General features: G+C 39.9%; 2 protein-coding genes across 9 annotated transcripts in view; one reads left to right on the forward strand and one right to left on the reverse strand.

Annotated features, from left to right (window-relative positions):
- LOC144001413 (methylated-DNA--protein-cysteine methyltransferase-like) overlaps positions 1-15,558 on the forward strand; it is a 131,218-nt gene extending 115,660 nt beyond the window's left edge. The window contains exon 6 of one of the 2 annotated variants that reach the window (XM_077495713.1): positions 15,157-15,558. The gene's annotated coding sequence lies outside the window, so the exon portion shown is untranslated. Of the gene's footprint in view, positions 1-9,481; positions 9,919-15,156 lie in introns of those variants that run through there. The other variant, XM_077495714.1, reaches the window with a different exon arrangement.
- LOC144001409 (transcription factor COE3) overlaps positions 1-22,224 on the reverse strand; it is a 105,998-nt gene that overhangs the window by 81,818 nt on the left and 1,956 nt on the right. For 4 of the 7 annotated variants that reach the window (XM_077495691.1, XM_077495690.1, XM_077495687.1 and 1 more), the window contains exons 1-6: positions 9,769-10,548; positions 9,432-9,588; positions 9,282-9,345; positions 9,136-9,191; positions 7,598-7,671; positions 2,050-2,118 (exon numbers count right to left, since the gene is read on the reverse strand). In XM_077495691.1, coding sequence (XP_077351817.1) covers positions 2,050-2,118; positions 7,598-7,671; positions 9,136-9,191; positions 9,282-9,345; positions 9,432-9,588; positions 9,769-9,899 — 551 coding nt within the window. In that variant the 5' untranslated portion in view covers positions 9,900-10,548. Of the gene's footprint in view, positions 1-2,049; positions 2,119-7,597; positions 7,672-9,135; positions 9,192-9,281; positions 9,346-9,431; positions 9,589-9,768; positions 10,550-22,224 lie in introns of those variants that run through there. The other 3 variants (XM_077495688.1, XM_077495692.1, XM_077495686.1) reach the window with 2 other exon arrangements.

Consider the following 22,224-nt stretch of genomic DNA (forward strand, 5'->3'; position numbering starts at 1 on the left):
TGAAGGCAAATGGCTTGTACAGTACTGTATTGTGCAAAAAAAAAGAAAAAGTCTTATCATGGCATTCATAACGGTTCGATTAACCCTCCTGCTCGGTTGAGGCTCAAACTTGGCCCATTTTAGCGGGTCAGTTTGTGAAAGTCATTCATTTGACATATTTGGAAGTTAATAAACAGTGTTTAAGGGGAGCTGAAATAATTACTTTCATCAAGTTGATCCATTTTAGCTATTTAAAAGTGTACATTTGTCAGTTGAGTTAATCAGATATAGGCAACGTCTATTGTAGCGTTTTCAATTTTCACATCGTTAAACATGCCCCGGGTCAGATTGACCCATTTTAAAAGTCAAAAGCGTCATCAACATTTGCAATGGAAAGGGTTCTTTTCACATAGCATTTGGAAGTTGACTTAATAATAAGATATCAACAATTTTTACTCAATATTTTCATTTTTGGATAATTAGACAAAATTGAATCATTTTAGCTGTTAAAAGTAATTTTTCAAAACTTGGACTATAATCAACACATACAATGACAAATGTCTTTTTATTTTATTTTATTTTTTTACATATTTGTAAGTTTAGTTAACAAGTTGATATAAAAAATGTTTACTTGTTTCTGACACTTTGATATTTAACCTCATTTTAGAAGTGTCAATTATTATCAACATATATGATGATGATGATGATAATTTGTTCATTTTGCAAGATAAATCTGGAAGCTTGGTTGATAATTACATACAAAAAAAATATTTAGTGCGATATTAGTTTCTGAAATATTTGGAGAATTAAATATGCCCAAAGATAAATTGAAGAGTTTGATAAGTTAAAAAAAAATAAATACTGTACATAACAAAAGTTGACAATGAGATGTAAGCAGTATATAAATTTGACAGATTTTTTTTTGGATGATTAACTCATTCACTGCCTTTGACAAGTATACTTGTCAATTGTATTTTTTAGAGCGGTGCTAAATGGGGGCGAATCTGAGCATGCTCCACTGTAAATATCAAACTTGGAAACAACTTTACTGATGCCCAACCACCGGTAGATGACATCATTGCCCCATTTTATAGGAAATAAACACAGTTTCAGAGTCCATGGGAGAAATGGCTGTATTTTGACAAACCTACATTTTTCTGCTGTCAATTATAAAAGAACGGGACGGGACAAAAAGTAGGGAGTCTATTTGGTAGATTCGGTTTATATATAAATATTGAACGTAATATCACGTGAGTATTGGAAATGTAAAAATTTTCTATAATGACTGGCAGTGAATTTAAAAATGACCCCAAATTGGCCTGTTTAAAATTTAAAAGCGGCTAACAATGAGATGATGCGTATTGGGATGTATTGAATACTTTTGCATAATTAATCATGGCCCGGTAACATTATTGTTGTCCCTGTGAAATCAACATACCAGGATGGTTACGTGTCACGTGAAATGTTTCACATTGAAGCCCATTGAGTGTCTCTTTTATTTTTTTAATTTTTAAAAAATATTTTCATCGCCACACTGGTGATTATGGTCGACTTTTTTTTTTGCACCATCCCGCACTGTACAAAAGCAAAATCGGCACCTTTATCTTGCCAGATGAATAATAAGTCTGAAGTGTGACGTCTCGCTCCCTGGCAAAGCAAAAAATGCGCTTTGGTGTCGTTGGCGTCTTGGTGATCAACAAAAGGGTGCGCGCCAGCCAAATAAACACCAAGTTGCCCAAGCTAATTAGCTGTATTCCCAGCGTGGTCCTCTAGTGATTGAACCACCTGCGACTCAACAAACCCGCCCCTCCCCCAACCCCAACACCATCCAGGTGGTTGACCGCCCCCTCGGCGCACAGGTAGCTGGGAAAGACCCCCCTCAGCCACTCCCACGCCCCCCCCCCCTCGCTCGCAAGATTCGAGTCAGCCCGAGCGGGCGCCGTCTGGCAGCGCCGAGGGAGGGGAAGGAGGCTCGTTTGTTGGCCGGGTCTCATCCCCGTCAGCCGTTTAGTCGCTCGTTTGACTCCACCCCCCCTCCCCAATGAGATAAGGCGAGCCGGGGGTTCTTACCTGTCGATGATCACCGGGTCCGAAGGGGTCTCGTTCCTGTTCCCGCAGCTTTTCTTGTCGCAACATCGGCTGTCGGGACACACATGGGGCGGGTCAGAATGATTGAGGAGCATGGAAAGACCTCCGCCAAGGCACAACAATTTGCATTTGCATGAGCACCAAATTGTGTTTAAAAATAAATACATTAGAAAAAAACAAATTTAAAAAGGCATTTTCAGCAATGAAACCGCTTTTTAACATACTTTAAACTTCTTAAAACACTTTTCAAACACATATTTGAAAACAACAAAAAATTGCAGTCGAAAAATGGAAAACAAAAAATCCATGCTTGAGCTATTTGAGAGGCGGAGCTAGTGTGCGTGAGTGACCGAGTGAGAGCTGTGGTCGACAGCAGCGTCTGTGTATGTGCGCTTATTGTCTGTGTGCTCTCCTGGTATTCAATTAAGGCTGAAAAGTGCACTGTGACTCTCCTTTCCCACATATATAAGGGCATTACACTAAGACACTAGGGGTGTTAAAAAAAATCGATTCGGCAATATATTGCGCTACTACAGCACGCAATTCTTGAATCGATTCAATAGGCTGCCGAATCGATTTTTTTAACATCCATTTTTGATGGAAATATATTCAACAAAACGTCTAACTTTCACACTTTAAGCATGGAAGAATGTTATATTAATGGAACATTAAGCCTGAATATTTTATTTCAATTCCCGTTTGTTACATACAGTGGCTCACAGTTATAAAACTGAAGTTTCATATCAATAAATAATACAATTTCATACAAATCTTACAGGGTACATGTACAAGTTTACTGAAAGGTATTTTCTAAATCGAGTAAAAAAAATTATTTTTTTTTTAAATCGCAACAATCGACTTGTAAATTCATATCGGGATTAATCGGTATTGAATCGAACCGTGACCTATGAATCGTGATACGAATCGAATCGTCAGGCACAAGGCAATTCACACCCCTAATACTATACATCACTGTAGTGTGAAACCACCGTCCAGTTTGTGTTGAAAGCAGTTGTTGCTGATATTATATAATTGCAGGAAGCTTTGCCATTCCGTAACATTTAAATTTTCCGCAGTCTGGCCAATGAAAAATATAAATCTTAAATATTCTCCTATGGCTGTCGTGGTTGTTTTGCTGAGTCCTTGTGTTAATAAATAGAAAGAAATAGAAAGAAATATGAACATATACAAGGGGATTAATACAAATAATAATACTAATAATAATTACTATATATATATATATATATATATATATATATATATATATATATAATGAAACAGATGCTGTTCACATCCTTGCAAGGCTCTTATGCAATACTGGGATGGGTTTGTGAAATTTTAATGCCTTGACCATTCCGTTGTGTTTGTGTTGGAAGTTGCAGTTTGTTGTTGTACAAATATTTTAATATTTTGAGAGATGTTTTGAAAGTGCTGATAGTTACAGAAATATCCCACCTCCACATTCTACAGCAAGGGGGTCACCAAATTGAAATTGAGGGCTAATTTGCTAAAATTGCCCTGAATGATGTCAATAATTGATTTTATACTGTATATGTGAGGACGCTTATGTTTATGATTCCCCGCAAAAATTATCAGTCATGATTTAAAAGGATAGGGAACAGGTAAATATCAATGTATTTTTATTCATGTAGTTTATGCAAATATAATATTGGCATAAATTGATAGAAATTCATTGTATATTTAAATTATTCACATTTTCATGATGATCACTTCACTGGTGAGCTATTTTTAGAACTACTCATGTGGTCCTTGGGGGCACCATTTTGGTGACCCCTACTAAAATCCTGTTACAACTCTCTTGCAGGATCTGTGTGAAATTTGCGAGAAAATTGGAGAAAACTAAAATAATATTTTATTTATTTATTTTTTTTAGTGAAGAAAAAAATTAACGACAATGAGATTACGTAAACGGCTAACTTGTGGAAAGTACTTTTTTTTTTTTTTGACCAAGTTGTAACACCACATTCCTCCTGTTGTGTTGAAAGCAATTGTACAGACGTCATTGGGGCTAGTAGGAAATGGAATGTTTAAAAAATATATATTTTAAAAGTGGTCCTCGACCCCCACTTGCGCGAAAGTCTTTTTTATGTCCCTCTCACTAAGCAACGCAAACTCCCCAAGTCCAGCGTGCGTTTATCAAGCGGCTAGCATGCACGAGGCTAGCTTGACTGCTTTCACTGATGCTGATAGCTAAAAAATAAAAATAAAAATGTGGAAAAACAACATGTTGTGTTGTTTGGCTTATAGCGTTGCGGGGGGGGGGGGGGTGTGCATGGGTGTGGGGGGGTTGGAGGCAGGGGAGTCACTTTTCACAGCTTCAGCTTTTGTTTACCTCTAATTGCCAAGCTGCTATTTCTGAGGGAGATGCAAGGTGCCACCCTCAACCAATATTTCTGCGAGGCATTTATCAATTATGGCCTCAAAAGCACTAATCTATCTTCCACCACATGTTTCAGAAGCAAACACCAACCCTGCACCCCCCCCCCCCCCCCCCTTTCTAGCACGCCAATCCAGAGCTTGCAGCTAGCTGACTTTCACATCCTTTGATTTGAACATGAATTGGGGGGGGAAAAAACTGGAATAAACAAATTCATCATCCGGGCTTCCATTTGAAATGAAAACTCTTGAGAATCAGATTGATTTACGCCATATGGTGCAGGAAGCCAAACAAAGATTTGTGCAAAGATACTGTCGGTCGAGCTCACTCATCTTAAAAATAAATAAATAAAAAAAATTATGATTTACAGCAGCAATAATCGTGCTAACTTATTATCATCATTTCCGGAGAACAAAAATTGAAAATTGATCTATGACTTAAGAAAAAAAAAAAAGAGGTGACCGCAAGAAAAGCCAAACACTTTTTTTTGTTGTTGTGATTTTTAAGCACTTACTTGCCACTTTGTGTACTTTACACTGCACAACTAAAATGCAAGAACTGCAAAATGGTGCCTTCAAACGACAACGTGCTCATTTTTGAGAGATATTAATTTAACAATGTCTTCTTTTTTTCCTTTTTTTTTTATTGCATTGCAGCCCCAATCACACTGTTCAATTAAGTGTCACTCAAAAGTCAGCAATCTCTGCTGCAACTTGACTGCACATTCGCCAGAATGATGAGAAACGTCATGCCTGTAGCGACACCACTGGTCGTAACAGTACTGGATAGCAAAATATTCCATAAGGATTATGAAATGAATTTGAGCATAATCATCTTTGCAAAGGTACATTTTTTTTGTATTGTTCAGGTGTAGCTTCACTATCACATGATGAATCCGTGCATATAGCGACACCAGTACGCCCCTCTCAGAATCAGCTCAGTCGCAAGCGATGCACTTGTAACACATCTCACTCGACTAGTATCTTTGCACTAGCTACTGTATATAATAGGAATGCGACTTCTCTATTCAAACAGATGTTTTTGAAAAATAATGCCATGTGTAATGGTGGCTCCAAAAAAAATTCAGGATGATTTAATGCACAATCTACAGACACAATAATGAGCATATTGTCAATAAGTGTCCATCAAAATTGAGCATTAATATCATTGCCAAGCGCTTCAAACTATAATAATAAACATACGGTCAACGTGAATCAAAAAAGGCAGCTTTGTAAATTCTATTGGCGCATCCTGTGCTGTACATAACAGTAACTTCACCATCAGCGCTATTTCCCGGTCATGTGGTTATTAATAGCAATAATTATGTGCGGCCAAAATATTAGGAACAGCTCTCAGCACGAAATCGATACGCACGTCGTGAGCAACTCTCGCTCGCTTGTCTGCACGGCTGCAAACTACAATAACAAAACATGGTAAATCAAGCCAACGTATAGCTAATGTAGATCATAGTCAATTCACTGCTCATGCTATATTGTTAGTTATAGATTTATAAGTGACCATAATGCAAAAGGAAAACAAGTCGTAATAGATGAGCAAAATATTAGGAACAACTCTCAGCATGATCCAATAAGCGGCGCACATTCAAATGATGAAACGCAACAGATCTGAAGCAGCATTATACACACTTTGCAGTACATTTGTAATCTTACAGTTCATAATAACAACAATATGAACACTATGTAAATCATAAAAGGCAGCCAAAGTCTTAGGAACAACTCTCAGCGTGATGCAAATCATTTCCACAAGCACTCAGAACGACAACGAAGGATTCCGTCAAAAGTCAGCATTGCTTTGTAATCTCACTATGGATCATATTAATAACAATAATGATCAATCAATGCAAATCATAATATTAGGAACAGCTCTCAGCCTCATGCAATATACACACAAATTGTTAAATTAAGTGACAATCGAAAGGCAGAATTATTCCAATTGAAATGTTATTGGAGTTCCATCACTCTATTGAGTACTGTAACATTAGTAATAACAATAATATAGGGTGATAATAGACAAAATATTAGGAACAGCTTCTCCAACCAGTACAAACTATAAGACACAGTCCTGTCATGTAACTACTCTCAACTGGATTATTTCACATATACAGTCGTTATTAAAACCACAATAGACACCAAAAAAATATAGGAAAAGAAATACACTTCAGTAGACTGGATTACTGGTCATATATGGTTATTAATATTAGCAAGCAAAATATTAGAAACAGCTCTCAGCATAATACATTGTACAACCAATGTAAACTACAATAATTAATGTGATCCTACTTACTAGTAATGACATTATTATCATATATGGTTTTTTTTTGTCAATTAAAAAAGCAAACATTTGAAAGCTCGTGATGAAGTGCATTTTTATTGCCAATGCAAATTACGATAATAAACACGAGCTGTTTACTGTACAACTCTTATTAGAGATTACTCGTCATAAGTAGTTTTTTAAACTAGCTAACAAAATATTCGGAACAGCTCTTATTGTGATGCAGTGTACTAAACATAATTTACACCTCATACAGCGTCGATTTTTTTTTCTTTTCTTTTTTTTTTTTTTTTGGAGCACGTGTGTCGAATCAAGTGTGCCTAAATGTTGTGTGCGCGCAGGATATTCCGAAGTGTGACAAACATTAAGTGATGGATGCGCGTGCAAATTGAGTGTGAGTGACGAGTTGACGCAAGCATGGCGGAAAGAGCATATGATGCATGCGCTTTTCAAATTGAAACAATAATAATAAAAAAAAGATGGGGGACTAGTATCCGAATTGAATGCTCGCAGAACTGCAGTCACATGCATGTTGGGGAGGGGGGGGGGGGGTGTTAAGGAGGGCAAGGGGGGCTCGACAATAACAACAAAAGACGTTCGCGTATCGGTGACAGCGCAACTTGAGACGCGCGCAAATTGCTGAAAGGTTCGCTAAGCGTCGCTGACAGCTCCGATCAAGTGTCAAATAAAAAAAATACAAAATATATATATTTATATTCACTATATATATAACAGTGCGTGGTTATCGTTTAAAATTTGGCACACATGTTGAGTCACACGTCACACACGAAGCAATTTTAGTCATGAAATGTGATAATAAAAAAACAAAACAAGTCTTACCTGCACATGATTTCATGAGTCAGAAGAACTCTGCACATTTCCGGATTCTTGTCTTGGCCCTCATAAATGATGGCCTTTGGAAATAAAAAAAAAAATTAAAACGTCAACATTAGAAATACATCATGAGTGAATATGCGGTAATCATTTTTCGGTAGTCTTTTTTTTTTTTTTTTTTTTTTTTTATTCAACATTTTACGATCACTAATTATGAAAGTTTGCAGACTAACACATCAAAAAAAAAATTTTTTCCCTCTCATCTCTTTTTAAGCTTATTGATGAAATTCCAAATACTAATAATTCCAATGTGTATTGTTTTCCCTCCCATTTAATCCACTTAAGACGGACAGACTGACAAGGGGTGTGTGTGTGTGTAGTGGTGAGGGAGGGAGGTGGGGGGGGGGTGTATTTTCGCTCCAATAGAAGTGTCATCAATATGCTTATAATCTGGGGATATTTGGGGGAAAGTGTTAATGGGCAATCTGTTGTTTATTTTTGAGCCGCTAACAATGATCTTTTCTGTGGATAAAACGCGCGCGCGCGCACTTGCGAGCCGAGCCGAGCCGAGCCGAGCGGCTGTCTGGCGGTGCACGCTCGAGTAATTTTTGAGCATTGGCTGAAACAGATGGCGTGGAGCGATCACTTCTGCCGCCCTCCCTCCATCCCGCCTCCTCCTCCTCCTCCTCAGCCTCCTCATCCTCCCGTTTCTAAGGAGACTCATCCCTCCTTATACTCTCCACCGGAACATTTTGGAATGAAAAAAATAAGCGATCGTAAATAACAACAACAAAAAGGAGTGCTCGTAATAAATCCAATTGATAACAAGCTAATCGAAATTATCGTCATGTATTTTTTTTTTATTGTATTTTTAAAGTGGTGGCGAAATATGACATGAAAAGTGCATGATTTTTATTTTATTATTATTATTTTTTTTATTGAACATTTTTCCATATCGGCCGATGTATCCCTGTTGCTTGAGATTGATGTGGCCATTTTGCAGCCGAGGAAACCGAAATCCATAAATTGCTTGTTCTGCGTCATTGACTCGGATCATTGGCGGAGGAATGTGTGAGCGTTTGAACGTCGTCACGTCACGGCTTTATTTCTTCAATTAAAAAATGATATATATATAAAATAAAATAACCAAATCACAAACGTAATAATTTGGCTTCTCAAGTGAAATATAGACGGCGTGGATTTATGCGCTGATTTCAATTTCTCTTTTAAAAAATGAAAATAATAAATAAAGCGCAGGTGATGAATATAACATGGACTGCATTTATATTTTTTTTATTTTTTTCTGAGATGGGTTTCACCTCTCAACCTGGGCGAGAAAAGGGATCATATGGAGCAGACGTCCTCTTTAAATTTTTAATGCTGGACAAAGTGAGTCTCGCAGGCTTTCAGCTTCTCACGTTACGTCTTAAATTGAGTCTTTTTTTTATTATTATTATTATTATTATTATTTAGTTCTTGGCTTTTTTTTTTTTTTTAACTCCCACGCATGCACGTGCGTGTGTTTCCCCCCCCATGCAACTTACCTGTTTCGTCATGGAATCGATTAGCCGAATGTAAAGATCCTGTTCTGTTCTGACGCCTGGATTAACACAGGAAATTGATTTTATTTATTTTTTTAATATATGCATGTTATTATTAGAAATATGTCAGGTGCGTTGAGTCTACTCACCGTTACTGTACAATAACTGTAGTTTGTAATGTATCCCATTGTTGGTTTTTTCACTGGTTGGCTCCTGCAAGCAAGGGAGAAATCAATAAAGCAATAAACAAAACACAAAAAGTGGATAAAATCGATATTTTTATGGGGGTGTTCTCTTACTTTTTCTTTCTCCACAAAGTCGACAAAAGCCGTCCTCTCGATTTCCACAGGCTGCCCCTGCCTGTCGTACAAGGCCAGCACGAAGTGGAAGAAATTGGACTTCCTGAGGTTGGACGGGGGCTGCTTCTCGTAGTGCGCCCGGGCCAGGCCGACTCCACTGCGGGGTGAACAACAAGGACACACGGGGGGGTGGTGGTCGCTCTGGTTCTCGCCTTCCATCTCGGCATTTGGATTCTTTTGAGTCCAATTGCCGAGATGGAAGTTCGACTCTGATTTTTTTTTTTTTTTTTTTTTTTTTGTTAAGGGGTTGAGGGGTCACAATGTTGACCCTCGGTACCTTTGCGCGGCCGTGTTGGCGTCCACGACGCCGGCCGTGTGCATCCACGAGCGCACCGAGTTGAGCCCGCCGAGCGGTTCCTCCTTCATGGTCGTGCCGCCCCGCGGTATCGTCTCCTGAATCCCAAACATCGAGCCTCCTGCGTGGGGTGGGAAAGATTAAAAAAAAAAAAAAAAATAGGTGTCGGTGGTGGGAGTGGGGAGGGGGAATAAGGGGGTCCACGCCGCGCGTGTCGGCTTATCCGTCCAAAAGTCCACGCAGGTCCGCTCTCCCTCTTCTCACCGTCCGCTGTGAACAATTCTCAAAAGTGCTCGAGTGGGTTAAGAGAGATATCCACACACGCGAGCGTAAAAAAAAAAGAAGCAATATTATTGTTTTGTTTTTTTGCGTGGAGGAATAAAAAAAAAAAAAAATGACTGTTCGTGGGTGATGCTGCTCTCAAAGTGGACACATCCCCGAAGCACCGGCGTCCAAAACCTTCAGGACTTGAGGAGAAAAAAAAAAAAAATAGAAAAGCCCCACTCGTGGCGTTGAAAAAAAAAAAAAAAAAAAAAGGTGCCTCTTCTCGTTCTTCTCCAAACACTGCTCGCCAGTGGAAGGGAAGGTGTTCCACGCTACACGCGAGATGTGGAAGTGCAGGCGCTGGCGGAGGAGAAGAGAAGAGGCGGCCCCCGTTCGCGTTCGCGTTCGCGTTCGCGTTCGCGTCGGCGTGCTGGTGGTGGTGGTGGTGGCGAGGCGCACGCTGGATGGGAACATGCAAAACTAAGCCCTCTTTCCCCGAGGACTGCACTCTTTCCCGGGAGCCAAAACTCTAAACCCACGGGAGAGGAGCCGTCACGGGATGACGCGGGCGAAGGGGCGGGGCTTTGCCCATATACGGAGGCGTGACGCTTCCTGTTTCCAAAAGCGCCGAGCGGAGAGAGAATTTCGACTCGTCCACTTTTCACCACCTCTTCCATTTGTAGGCCCCTCCACATGTGGTGAGTTTTTTTTTTTTTTTATGTAATTTTATTTTATTTTTTTATTCACATGGAACGAGTAGGAAAATAATACATTAAAAATTAGCAAAATTTAAGTTTCGTGTTATCATTCACTTTGCAAATGGTTTTCCTTAATCGTGTTAAAATGACACTTCCATATAATATCTTCTTTTATTACACGCAAGTGCCGGAAAATCAGTAATAATAAGACACATCTTCATCTTTTTTTTTTTCTTTTTTTTTTGAAGAACTGTCTTGCATGCTCCTCGGTCCGAGCAGTTCGCTTCATTAGTGGTGAAAAGGAGGATGAGGAGTAGAAGGAGGAGGAGGAGGAGGAGGAGGAGGGACGCCTGCTCCATCCTGAGCAATCTATCTAGCCGGTGCTGAGGGTTAATAGCTGCTGCCAAAGATAAGTGAATTATAAGCTGTTGCTTTCACCTCCGCGCAAATCTATTGCCAAATTGAGCTTTTCGCACACGCGCAAAAATCATCAAAAGAGCGCGCGCAAATTCACGATATTTTGCGCTTATTAAGAAGTTAACCTTCCCTTTTCAATCTGTTTTTTTTTCTTTCTTTCTTGAAAAGGCAAATCCTCTTTAGGGATCAGATACTGTTGAGTGGAGAGGAGCCGCCATGTACAACCACACGGGCGCGCGCATTCACACTCGCGCGCATCCACAATGTGTCGGTTATAACGACGGCGTCTTTTTTTTTTTTTTTTTTAAGCGTATTTGACAACAAATGCAGCTGGCCCGGCTCGTTGTGGACATATTAGCGGTGGAAATGAATGCAAATCTGTGTGCTGCAGCCATCTGGACGTGCGGAGACGGGAAAGAGGGGCATCAGCTGAGCCCCCTTTTTTTTTTTTTTTTTTTTTTTTACTGAGGGTGGTCTTCACATGCGAAAATTCAAGGCAAGAAAAATATTATTATTAACATGTTGGTGGAAAGATGCACACCAAAAAAAAAAAAACCTTAGCGTCTCCCTTCTTCTTGTTGACCTCCACTGATATCAAATCAAACTCCCAATGAGGGCTTCCGGTGTGTGCCCCCGACCACCCCCCCCCCCCCCCCCCCCCCGCCTTTGTGTGTGTGTGTTGAATTTACGGGGCGAGGCCCTTCATGATCTCCCCCAAATTTGCATGTAAATGGCCGACATCAGCCTCCACGCGTGCCAGGGGCCAGCGGGCCTCCCAGATGTCACGGCAAAGTCAATCAGCCGGCCGCTGCCCAGCTGTCCATGCACATCCACGCGCGTCCCGACCACTTCACGTGCATGTGCAGCGCCCATGCAATATCATATCATATATCACGTTTATTTGATTTTAGAGTTTTAAAGTCACTTTTTTTTTTTTTGTTGCAGGGAGCTCACCTGCATTGTGATATTTGCTTGGATGTTTTTTTGTTTTTTTTTTGTCCAAGCAGGCTTAGCTTTATTAAAAGGGATCTTTTGTCGATTAATTATTAATTACATGCACGCCCACAGTGCCTTGCAAATTCTTAATGATCAGACAAGCAGCCCACGCAGCAAGCCCACATTTTTTGCTTGCACTCATGGAAACTATACTTTTGTTATTGATTTTTTTTTTATGGTAGCTCTTCGACTGCAAAGCACATTTTAGATGCATATTAATGATTGTTTCTTTCATTAAAGCATATTCTAATATCAGTGATTGATTATGATTATTTAAACATATTTATTCAATCCCAAATGCATTATTTTTTTCTCATTTCTTTTAATATACAACATTTGATTGTTTCAACAAACAAAAAAAAACATTTTCAATTAGTTCTTCACTAAAACGCGTTTTAATTGATGTGTAATGATTGGACCGTTTTAATCTAATCTTTACAGATTCGAAATATTTGCCACCAAAATATTTTTATTCTTACATTTGCGTTGATTTATAATAATTATTTCCCCGTGTTTCTTTCATAAAAATATCAACTTGAACATTTTTATTGATGTATAATGACCATTTCCCCATGTTTTCATTCATTCATAATGTTGTTTCCCTCAAAACACATTTTTTATTTTAAGATGTTCATTTTTATAATCACGTTCACCACAAACACATTTTATTACAAATAATCATAATAATCTCGTGATTATAAAACACGTTTTTTTTTTCTTGTTTCATTAAAATAAATGCGTTCATATTTAACTGAAAATTAAAATGAAAGCATCCCCATTCCACTCGCAGCAAACACATTAGAAGGAGACATAAAAAGGACAAATTATGGATTATTTTTGGCCTTTTTTTTTCCGGATGGTAAAAATGCATTCTAGCCACGAGGAGTGATGGGATCGATTTTTGTCGAGCTGATAGACGGACAGCGCCCCTCTTTGGCAACACTCATTTCTTTTTTTTTTCCTCCCACTTCCACGAGCCAAAATCTCGACGTGGATTTTTAGTGGTAAAAAAAAAAAAAAAGACCGCCAAAAACTGACACTAATTATGTTTATATGGTCATTGTTTTTATTAATATTATGATTATCATGACCATTTATTTACACGATTGAAAATGTTTGTACTGATTAGTAGAATTAATGTAAAAGCCTAATTGTGTTTAGTGAGGCCAGCACGCGTGGGAAATAATACTAAATAATAATATATGGAGAATTGTGTAGTGACGTCACGTTGGTTGACCAACTTAATTGTGTGCAGTGGCGAGTTGTGTCAAGGGCATCAATGTGTGTGTGTGTGTGTGTGTGTGTGTGCGTGCGCGCCATTTGCATTTCCATTCTGCCGTGGAAATGATGAGAGACTTTTTTTTTTTTTTTTTTTTTTTTTTTTTTAACCCGCGCGCGCTTTCGAGCCTCGCGGCGCAGTCTGTGGGCGAATTACATTTTAAAAGAAGGCGAGAGAAATTAAATAAGAAACCGAGACCACTTCAGGGCTATTAACATCTAAAATATCCCCTGGAAATTTCCACCGAAATACACATGACCAAAAAAAAAAAAAAAAAAAAAAATACCCAGGGTGCCATCACTCTCATGCAGACCCCTCCCTCCTTACGCCCCCCCCCCCTCCAATCCAATCGCGGTGGTGTCCATCACGGCTTTGTGGAGCTGATTTAAATAAAAGTTGGGCGCGTTTCTTGAGTGGTGTCAAAGAGGGAGAAGGCAATAAAATGTGATTATTCAGCCATAAGTGGAAACATTAACTGGAAGGCCAAAATGAAGACTTCAAAAAAGGTCACGTTTGAAATGTCATTAGTGGGCGGGGCTGTGTTCACGAAGCCTATTGGAATATAATATATGCAAAAAAATGATCATAAACATTATAGCATGGGCCATAAATGAATGACATACATTTAGCTTAGTGTTCCTATCCTTCATTAAAAATTGTTACAATTGAGGAAAATAATTTAGTTTGATGTATCAGAAAAGTTCCATGCCTGGTGTCAAAATACGTTTGAGATCCAAACTACAAACACATCCAGCTGCGTTTGCTTCGTTCAGTGCGCGAGAAGAGGCGATGATCGCCATGACAACACAGTTGCTCCCACTGACCTGAGTCTGACACTGAAATGCGAAAAGAACACTTGCCGCAAACTTTTTAGTCACCCAACCACATTTTTTTTTTCTCGAGTTGAGTTAAGATCAAGGGAGCCATTTTGAAGACACTAGCGATGTTACAACTTGGAGTTTGGATTTGAAGTCGACCAAAATCAGTCTTGGAAGTTTTTTGAGCTGCCTCAATGAGTCTTTTGCTCAGTCAGAACCTACTTTTTTTTTTTTTGTTCTTTTTTTTTTTTACACTATTTTTGCTTCTGTTTTTTTTTTTTTTTTTTTTTTTTTTTTTTTTGCCACCACATGAAAAACAGAAAGTGTGACGAGAACATCGAACCAGAAACCGTTAGCCTAAAAGCATAATTGCCAAAGTCATATTTGAACATTTTCCAAAAACAAGAAGAGTCCAGTTGCCTCGATTCAACCTTTGCCGATTACAATGACCTAATTGAGTCTGAAATTAGATTTTTTTTAAAACACACACAAAAAAACACAATAAATCACAATTTATTTTTCATATTTTGCCATTTTAACAACTTAATAAAACCTAAATAAAATTAATAACAGAATACAGTATGTTAAAATGACTTGGGCAATTATGCCAATAGGCTAGCGAAACAAATAGTGCTAAGGTGACAAATCACACAAAATTAACCGAATGTACCCAGCAAAGTATGCAAATTTTACACTACGATATGACTTTTTTTTTTTTTTTTTTTTAATGGCATTCAATCCCACCACTTTGTCGCTTCGTCCACTCGCAACAGTGACAAAATATTCTTGTGTCTTCACGTGTAACAATTCATTTCATCACGATACGTCATTAACAGAAATGTGGTGCTAATGAACCCGCCTCCTCCTGAGTGTGTGTTTTTTTTTTTTTTTCTCCCAGCGATGCAGCGCGACTTCTTGCACTCCGCCGGCATCAGCGCCAAACGCCGAGGTGGCGTTGCTATTAACAGAAATGTTAATTGTGATGTCACGGGAGTCAAGGTGAAAGCTGCAGAAGACGAAGAACAAGTGTACGCTAAAAATAATCCGCACACAATAATCCTGTAGAGTCGTGTTAGCGGCGAGGGACCTTTTTTTTTTTTTTTTTTTTTTTTTTTTCCCAGAGGTGGAAAAAGAGGAAGTCAATGAATCGGAAAGCTAGATTTTTTTTTGTTGTCTTTGTTTCAACAGGCCTTGTTTTCCCCCGCAAATTGTATAATGCTGCTCTTTGTTCTACACGCCACATGAATAGCAAGTCCTGAGCGAGCGTGCACACAAAAACACACACGGACCAAGTGATCATCTTTTAAAAAAAAAAAAAAAAAGAAGAAAAAAAAAAAGCAACGCCCTGGTGCTCACTTGGCCTACTTTCCAGTGGGAAGGGGAGCGGCGTTCCGGGGAGGGGCGGCGGCGGGAGAGTGCCGAGGATGTTAGCGCACTCTGGGAAAGCTAGCGAGAGTGATGCGAGTCAACATGGGCAACTTCTTCCTTCAGCTCATTTGGCCCCTGTGTACTTCATGTCCTCGTTTCGCAACGGACTTCCCTTTGTACGACGGCGACGGAACCCAAATTTGTATCAACTTGTACTATGTTGTCGTGTATCGCTAAGCTATGCTAACGCAGTCAGAATTTACATGAGGTACCGACGTATCCAAACATTATACAGTGTTACACCGCATATTTACGGGCCGACCAGCAATTTTTGAGGGCCTAAACGTACAAAAACCCACCGAACTCAGGCCTTTAACGTCTTTACATGAGCATCAGAATGTATGCCATCTGGTGGAATTACTTATTTCCGCTATTCATGGAGTATCGGCATTTTGTTACGTATATCATGTAATGCTATCTCGTTACAGCCGTAACACTTTTTGTTACTCATGTAAAAAAAACAAAACATAACTGCTCACTTATGGGCAGTAGAAGCTAGCACATTCAGACGTTAGCCGAAAGCTAACACGACTTGAGGCTAACCACAATTGCCGCTAGTTTTAATAGATTTGCATCAACGGCAAGGAACAAGGGCAGTGGCACCAAGTGATTATCGGCAGATTATTATGTCCAACAATGCGTAGACAACAACTGTGTACGGAAGCGTAGAGCTGCCAATGTGGAGTAAACATTTTTGGCTGGCGTAGTATGTTCGAACATACTCGCAAATATGTTCGAACATACTTACCAATATGTTTGAACGTATTGAAATATGTTAGAACATACTCACAAATATGTTCGAACATAGTCGCAAATACGTTCAAACATACTCGCAAATATGTTCGAAAATATGCTAACTTTGTAGCATGTAGCCTACATATACGTTCGAACGTATTTGTGTGTTCAAACATATTTGCGAGTATGTCCGAATGTATTTGCGAGTGTGTTCGAACGTATTTGCGACTATGTTCGAACATATTTGCGAGTATGTTCAAACATACTCGCCAGCCAAAAATGTTTACTCCACATTGGCAGCTCTGCGCTTCCGTAACTGTGCGCTTGCTAACGACAATTTATGTCGAGTGTCATGAGAAGATCTGGAGAAACTAAACATAGCAGGACTCTCATTAATAGCGCCATCTGGTGGACAAACCTGGACTCTTATAGAGCGGTCGATTGGAGACGCAGTTTCTTTTCAATGTAAAATGAATTTGTACGTAAGTTGTAAGATGCTTTGCAAACAGTGCCACAGGACACAAATGAAAAACAGAAAGTACATCCCTAACCACATAAACCTCCTAACCTCAAAATGTCGCTAGCGTTCTAAACCGCCGACCCTCTTGTACTCTTGTTTGACTTTGCAATCGAGAATCCTACAGAAGCTTAACGCCCGAGCTAAAAAGGCAGCCAAACTCCGGCGCGGGATCTCACTCGTCAAATTCCTGTTGGATTTGAGCAGCATTAGGACGCGCGGCGCACGCCATCTGTTGATCGACAGCACGACACGGTCCGCGCTGCCGCCGCTCGTTCGGGCCTTCAGGTGGCGGCTCGGGTTACAAAACATCAGGTCGCTGTAGGGCCGGGACGGTAACCGGGGGGCAGGAAGCGGGCGCTCCCGAGTTTGCCTCGACAGACTTTGGGCGAGGAGCGTCTTGATAATCTGGGGCTTGGTGTACAGCGCCTAACCAAATGTCGACATCTGCGAGGGCGCGCGCGAGGAAAAGCTCCTCGGAGGAAGAGGGGATCATCATCTTAGCTCTCCTCACCTTCAAGCGCGCCCGTCGGGCTTTAAAAGGCAGATGAAGAAATCCGAACGTAAACATGCCGAGTCCGGTTCTCAACGCGCGTGCGACACGCGAGGCGAAGGGGCAACCTTGGCGGATCGCTAAAGGGCTTGACTTTTCGCTGGCCCTGGTTGTAAACATTCGTGTATCCACATACACCTGCGATGTGCGTCGGGTGTCCAAACTTTTTCTTCCAAGGGTCAGAAAACTGGAAGGATGACATTCTTCACAGTTTATTATTTACAGTAACACGCTAAAACCAGTCCTAAAGTGTAGGTACGGGTATGCTCGGCAAAGTGGTGCCTTGGTCCAAATGAAGAATCGTATCTTGAAAAGCATGTAGGTCAGGTCACTCGTATCTCAAGGCACCAGTGTATTGTTTTTCTCAAAATTATGTCTTTCTTAAAGAAAAAAACAACAACATACATTGTACTAAAGTGATGACGCGGAGCAGAAAATGTAGCAAAACAACGTGATTCATATTTTCTACTGCTGGAACTGAATTATCTTTATTCATCGGAGCGTTTGGTTTCTTTGTGCATTTGAAAATCTAGAAAGCTCTGTATAAAACCATTGCGATGGTAGTAGTAGTTTTGTGTTTTGTTTTATTTTTACTACCTTTTTTTGACTTATTTGGGGTGTAATTCCACTCGCGACCACAAGATGGCAGCACACTATGTTTGACACTGTGTGTTTAAAGGAAGAAGAGTGACAACGGGAAGTATTTCAAGCCCAGCCTAGTTTTTGAAGAGTGACAACGGGAAGTATTTCAAGCCCAGCCTAGTTTTTGCTGAAGATGATCCTCTTTAATCCTGCTTTTTACGCCTACAGAAAGTGACCTTGTTGGTTCATTTTATAATGTACATCTTTGGGCATGACTATTGATGTATATTGTAAGATTATAAATTTGTTAGTTTGGAGGAAATGGGATTAGTTTAACTGTAAACATAAAGTATCGGTACACTGTTTGCTATATTTTTGTTCTATCCATTGCTCTTGCGCTCTCTCAGTATGTTTGTTTTTTTTAACGGGCTGGTATTATCTTAAAAGTGTGTTTAAGACCTTAAAAAACTGTGCTAATAAAAGCATGCATATAGAGGATTTAAATAGGGTGTTTCTAAAGTGCACATTTACATCGTTTAAATATGGCCGGCTTTACCGCATACGCAATGAAATGTGCGACGAGCCCGTAGTCTGGGCACCCCGGATATGTCTGAGCAAGCGGCCGCGCAAATGTTTCACTTGGTCTTTTTGCTCCGCGGCGTCTGTGAAAGTGACTTTGACTCTCCTGAGGAAAAGTTTGAGCATCTGTTCCGCCGTGTAGTTTTTGTCGAGGAATGAAATATTGAACCCGATTGAGTGCGCCATGAATGTTTCACTCGCACGACGCCGATGCCGATTATACGGCGAGCGGCACTTTTACACGCGCGACCCGACATGTCGTCGTCGTCGCCGTTGCCTTTAAGTGCGGCAGATTAGCGCGCAGCAGAAGCGTTCCGTTCAGTTTGCCAGCGACATGCTCCTCGAACAACAACGACGACAACAGAAACACGCGCTAAAGTGTTTGTGGTCATCGTCTGCTGTCGAAGAGCTAATTGCTAACATCAATATACAGACATTACAAATGGAGGCTTTATGAGACTCGCTTGTGAAAAGGCAACAAATGCAATTTGTAGAAAACACACTCATTTGAGGTTATTTTGACAATTTCCTACAACAAATAATTAGAGGAACACAGACTAATTGGTGGGTTACTGAGTGGGATTACCCCCCCACAACACAAAAGTAATTTGTAAACACACTAATTTGCGGGTGAGGTCATACCATTTCACCATGGAGTAATTTAAGTCTTATTTAGGAGTAGTTCCTACAAAAAGTTATATGTGAACACAAACTAATTTTGTGTTACAAACAGTAATTTATAGAAAGTGTACGGTACTAATTCTGGTGTCCAAACTACGGGCCAGGGGCCATTTGCGGCCCGCCCTCCATTTTTCAGGGGCCCGCGGCATATGCTAAAAATGGCATTTGACTCAGTTAAAATAAATTAACAAAAACAAAAATGTTTGGTCAAAGTAAGAAGGGAGGGCATCGAAAAACACAGGTGCCATTAAAGGTTATTTTAGTTAACTAAAACTAACGAAATAACTAAAACTAAAATTCAAAAAACAATTTCATTAACAGCATGATTGATTTTTAAAAAACGAAAACTTACTGAAACTACATTTTATGTTTACAAAACTAAATCTAACTATAATTATAGCAAACATGTCCTTCGTTTTAGTTGTTGGTAATTAATTTAATGCACGAGCCTTTGAGGATGATTTTAAATGTGATTTTTAGTAGATTTGTTTGGATATAAACCGGAATAAAGACGTTTGAAAGTATCCATTCTACTGGACGCTAACCATTTTCTTTCTACTCACTAGCGCAGCTCGAGGCGCTCACGTTTGCTCCCGCCATCTCGATTGTTGGGACGTTAGCATACGGCTATCGTGGCCGACATGATAAAAAATGGTGTCGTGAGTAGCCTTTTGTGCGCCACGCTAGGAGAGTTCCGTCGCTTAAAAGGGAGGAACAAAAGCCAGAAGGCGCCACGGGTATAAGGTTCCGCCCGGCGACAATGGCCAAAGTTTCAACTTGCAGCGCGATGGGTGTAACTTTAACTGGAATCGTGCGGATCAAAGCCCGGCGAACAAAGTGGGTGGAAATGCCGCGGGAGAGCGTCTGCGCGCCGGTGAAGGACAGCTTCAGACCCGGAGCGCGCCGATTGCGGGCTAATTAGCGACACTCTTGTTTTTGGTTAAAGGCCACGTCCCGGTTTCAACGTTTCGAAAGCGAAAAGCTCTGCGTCTTAACGAGAAATCCAACAAAGGCTGATTAAGAAGACGGTCAATTTTGTATCGCATGTGAAACATTCATCGGGCCCCGCCGCCCGTTCTTTGGGAGCGGAATTATTCAGTGGCGCCGGTTCAAATGAGAACGGCGGCCTTGGAAAATGCGCGAGGCTTACGGCGAGCCATCAGGTGAGCGCCGGTACAATGCCGACGTGTAACCTTTACACTGCGCTTGAACCCGCGCGTACAAATGTTATGAAAGGTCCCTGTGGCGCCGCCGCGCTCTTCTCACATGGATTTGACGACTTGCCACTTTATTAGCTGCTAAGCCTCCCTCCATACGTGTTCTGTACAGTGGGGGGGGGGGGGGGGGGGGCTATGTTATGAGCCGGGATTCTCATTGTCTGCTGGCGTTATTAGAAGGAGGAGTGTGCAGCACTCACTTGCCCCCCCCAATCCAGCAAACAGCACCCCGAGAGAATAGGCCGACTGTTTGAAGGCGAGCTACAAGTGCAATTTAACCCGTCTTATTTACAATGTGATCGTTTTACAAGGACATGCTTTCTGCAAAGGATCACCATCTAATATTTCTCCTCAGTGTGATTCATTGATTTTTTTTTTCTTCTTCTTCTTCAGAATATATTGGATGTGATGTCCAAATAAGCCCGTAGACAAAAAGAAGTCGAGTTGTAGAGAAGCTTAATAGATTGGCAGCGCAGTGCAGCAAAAACACAGTAAAATGAAATTAAATGTTAAATCAAGTGTAATTATAGAAGGTGTTGGGTGACACTTATACCGGGAAATAGTTGGTGGCCTTCAATGTGTCATCATCACATCTTGTAAAAGGGGAACTCGCGGTTGAATAATAATAAGTGTCATACTGCCATCTAGTGCACACATTAGCGAACTGTATGTAAAAGATGCACGTCACACAGTTGATGCGACAATCAAAGCAGTGGTGGTGGGCTGCGCATTTGCTACCGGTGACTAACACAATCCACCCTTTCATACTTTTTACATCAAAATCAATATTCATCTACTCAAACATATCGATAAAATACATTAATAAACATAGTAATGTGTTTTGCTAGTTGAACAGTTTTGCTATAACCAACCACAATCAGAGGACAGAAAAATGATGTCATCATCGAGGGACAGTGCGGACAAATTTGAAATCTGACTGGTTAAACAAATACTACACCACAGCAAAAAAAAATGTTAGCAAAATGCACATATTTCAATGGGGAAAAAAATGTCCTAAAAGTGCAAAATTAGATGATGTTCTTTATATAAATGGTTTTATAACTTTTGGCTCCAAGTACCACCTAAAAAAATATTTGGTTCTCTCAGTGCATAAAGTATTATGATCAACACTAAAATTATGTAGGACTGTATTTAAATAATATCATTTAATCAAAATGTATTGCATGTAAATGATAAACTCAGTTTTTACCAAAAAAACAAAACAACTTTAAGTTTAAGTGCAAATGTATTCAACTTAAAAAATGAAATAGAACTGAGCTGTACTTAGGCAGTGATTATTTTGTGTACCATTAGAGAGAGGAGAAAGAAAACTTTTTTTTTTTTTTTAACAAAGTGTTGTCACTTCTGTCATACAAGTAAAACGTTAACCACTGTAAAATAGGAACTTCAGGCCTCTAAATTATCTTTTTACAAAAACTGTATAAATGCAGATAAAAAAATAATTCACCACTAGTCTAAAATAAAACGTGAAGATAACTCTACCTTTGTTGGCAACTGACAACTTTTAAATACAAGGGTAAAAAGAAGAGGGGAAAAAAAGTCAACTGCTTGTGTAATGTAAAATGCTAAACAATTAAAAACACAGAACCTTTTATATAAGAAGTGACAACCAGCTAGCCAAACAGCAGCTAGCGGTTAATTAGCATTTGGTTA

This window comes from Festucalex cinctus, chromosome 14, assembly GCF_051991245.1.
Source record: "Festucalex cinctus isolate MCC-2025b chromosome 14, RoL_Fcin_1.0, whole genome shotgun sequence".
Lineage (NCBI taxonomy): Eukaryota > Metazoa > Chordata > Actinopteri > Syngnathiformes > Syngnathidae > Festucalex > Festucalex cinctus.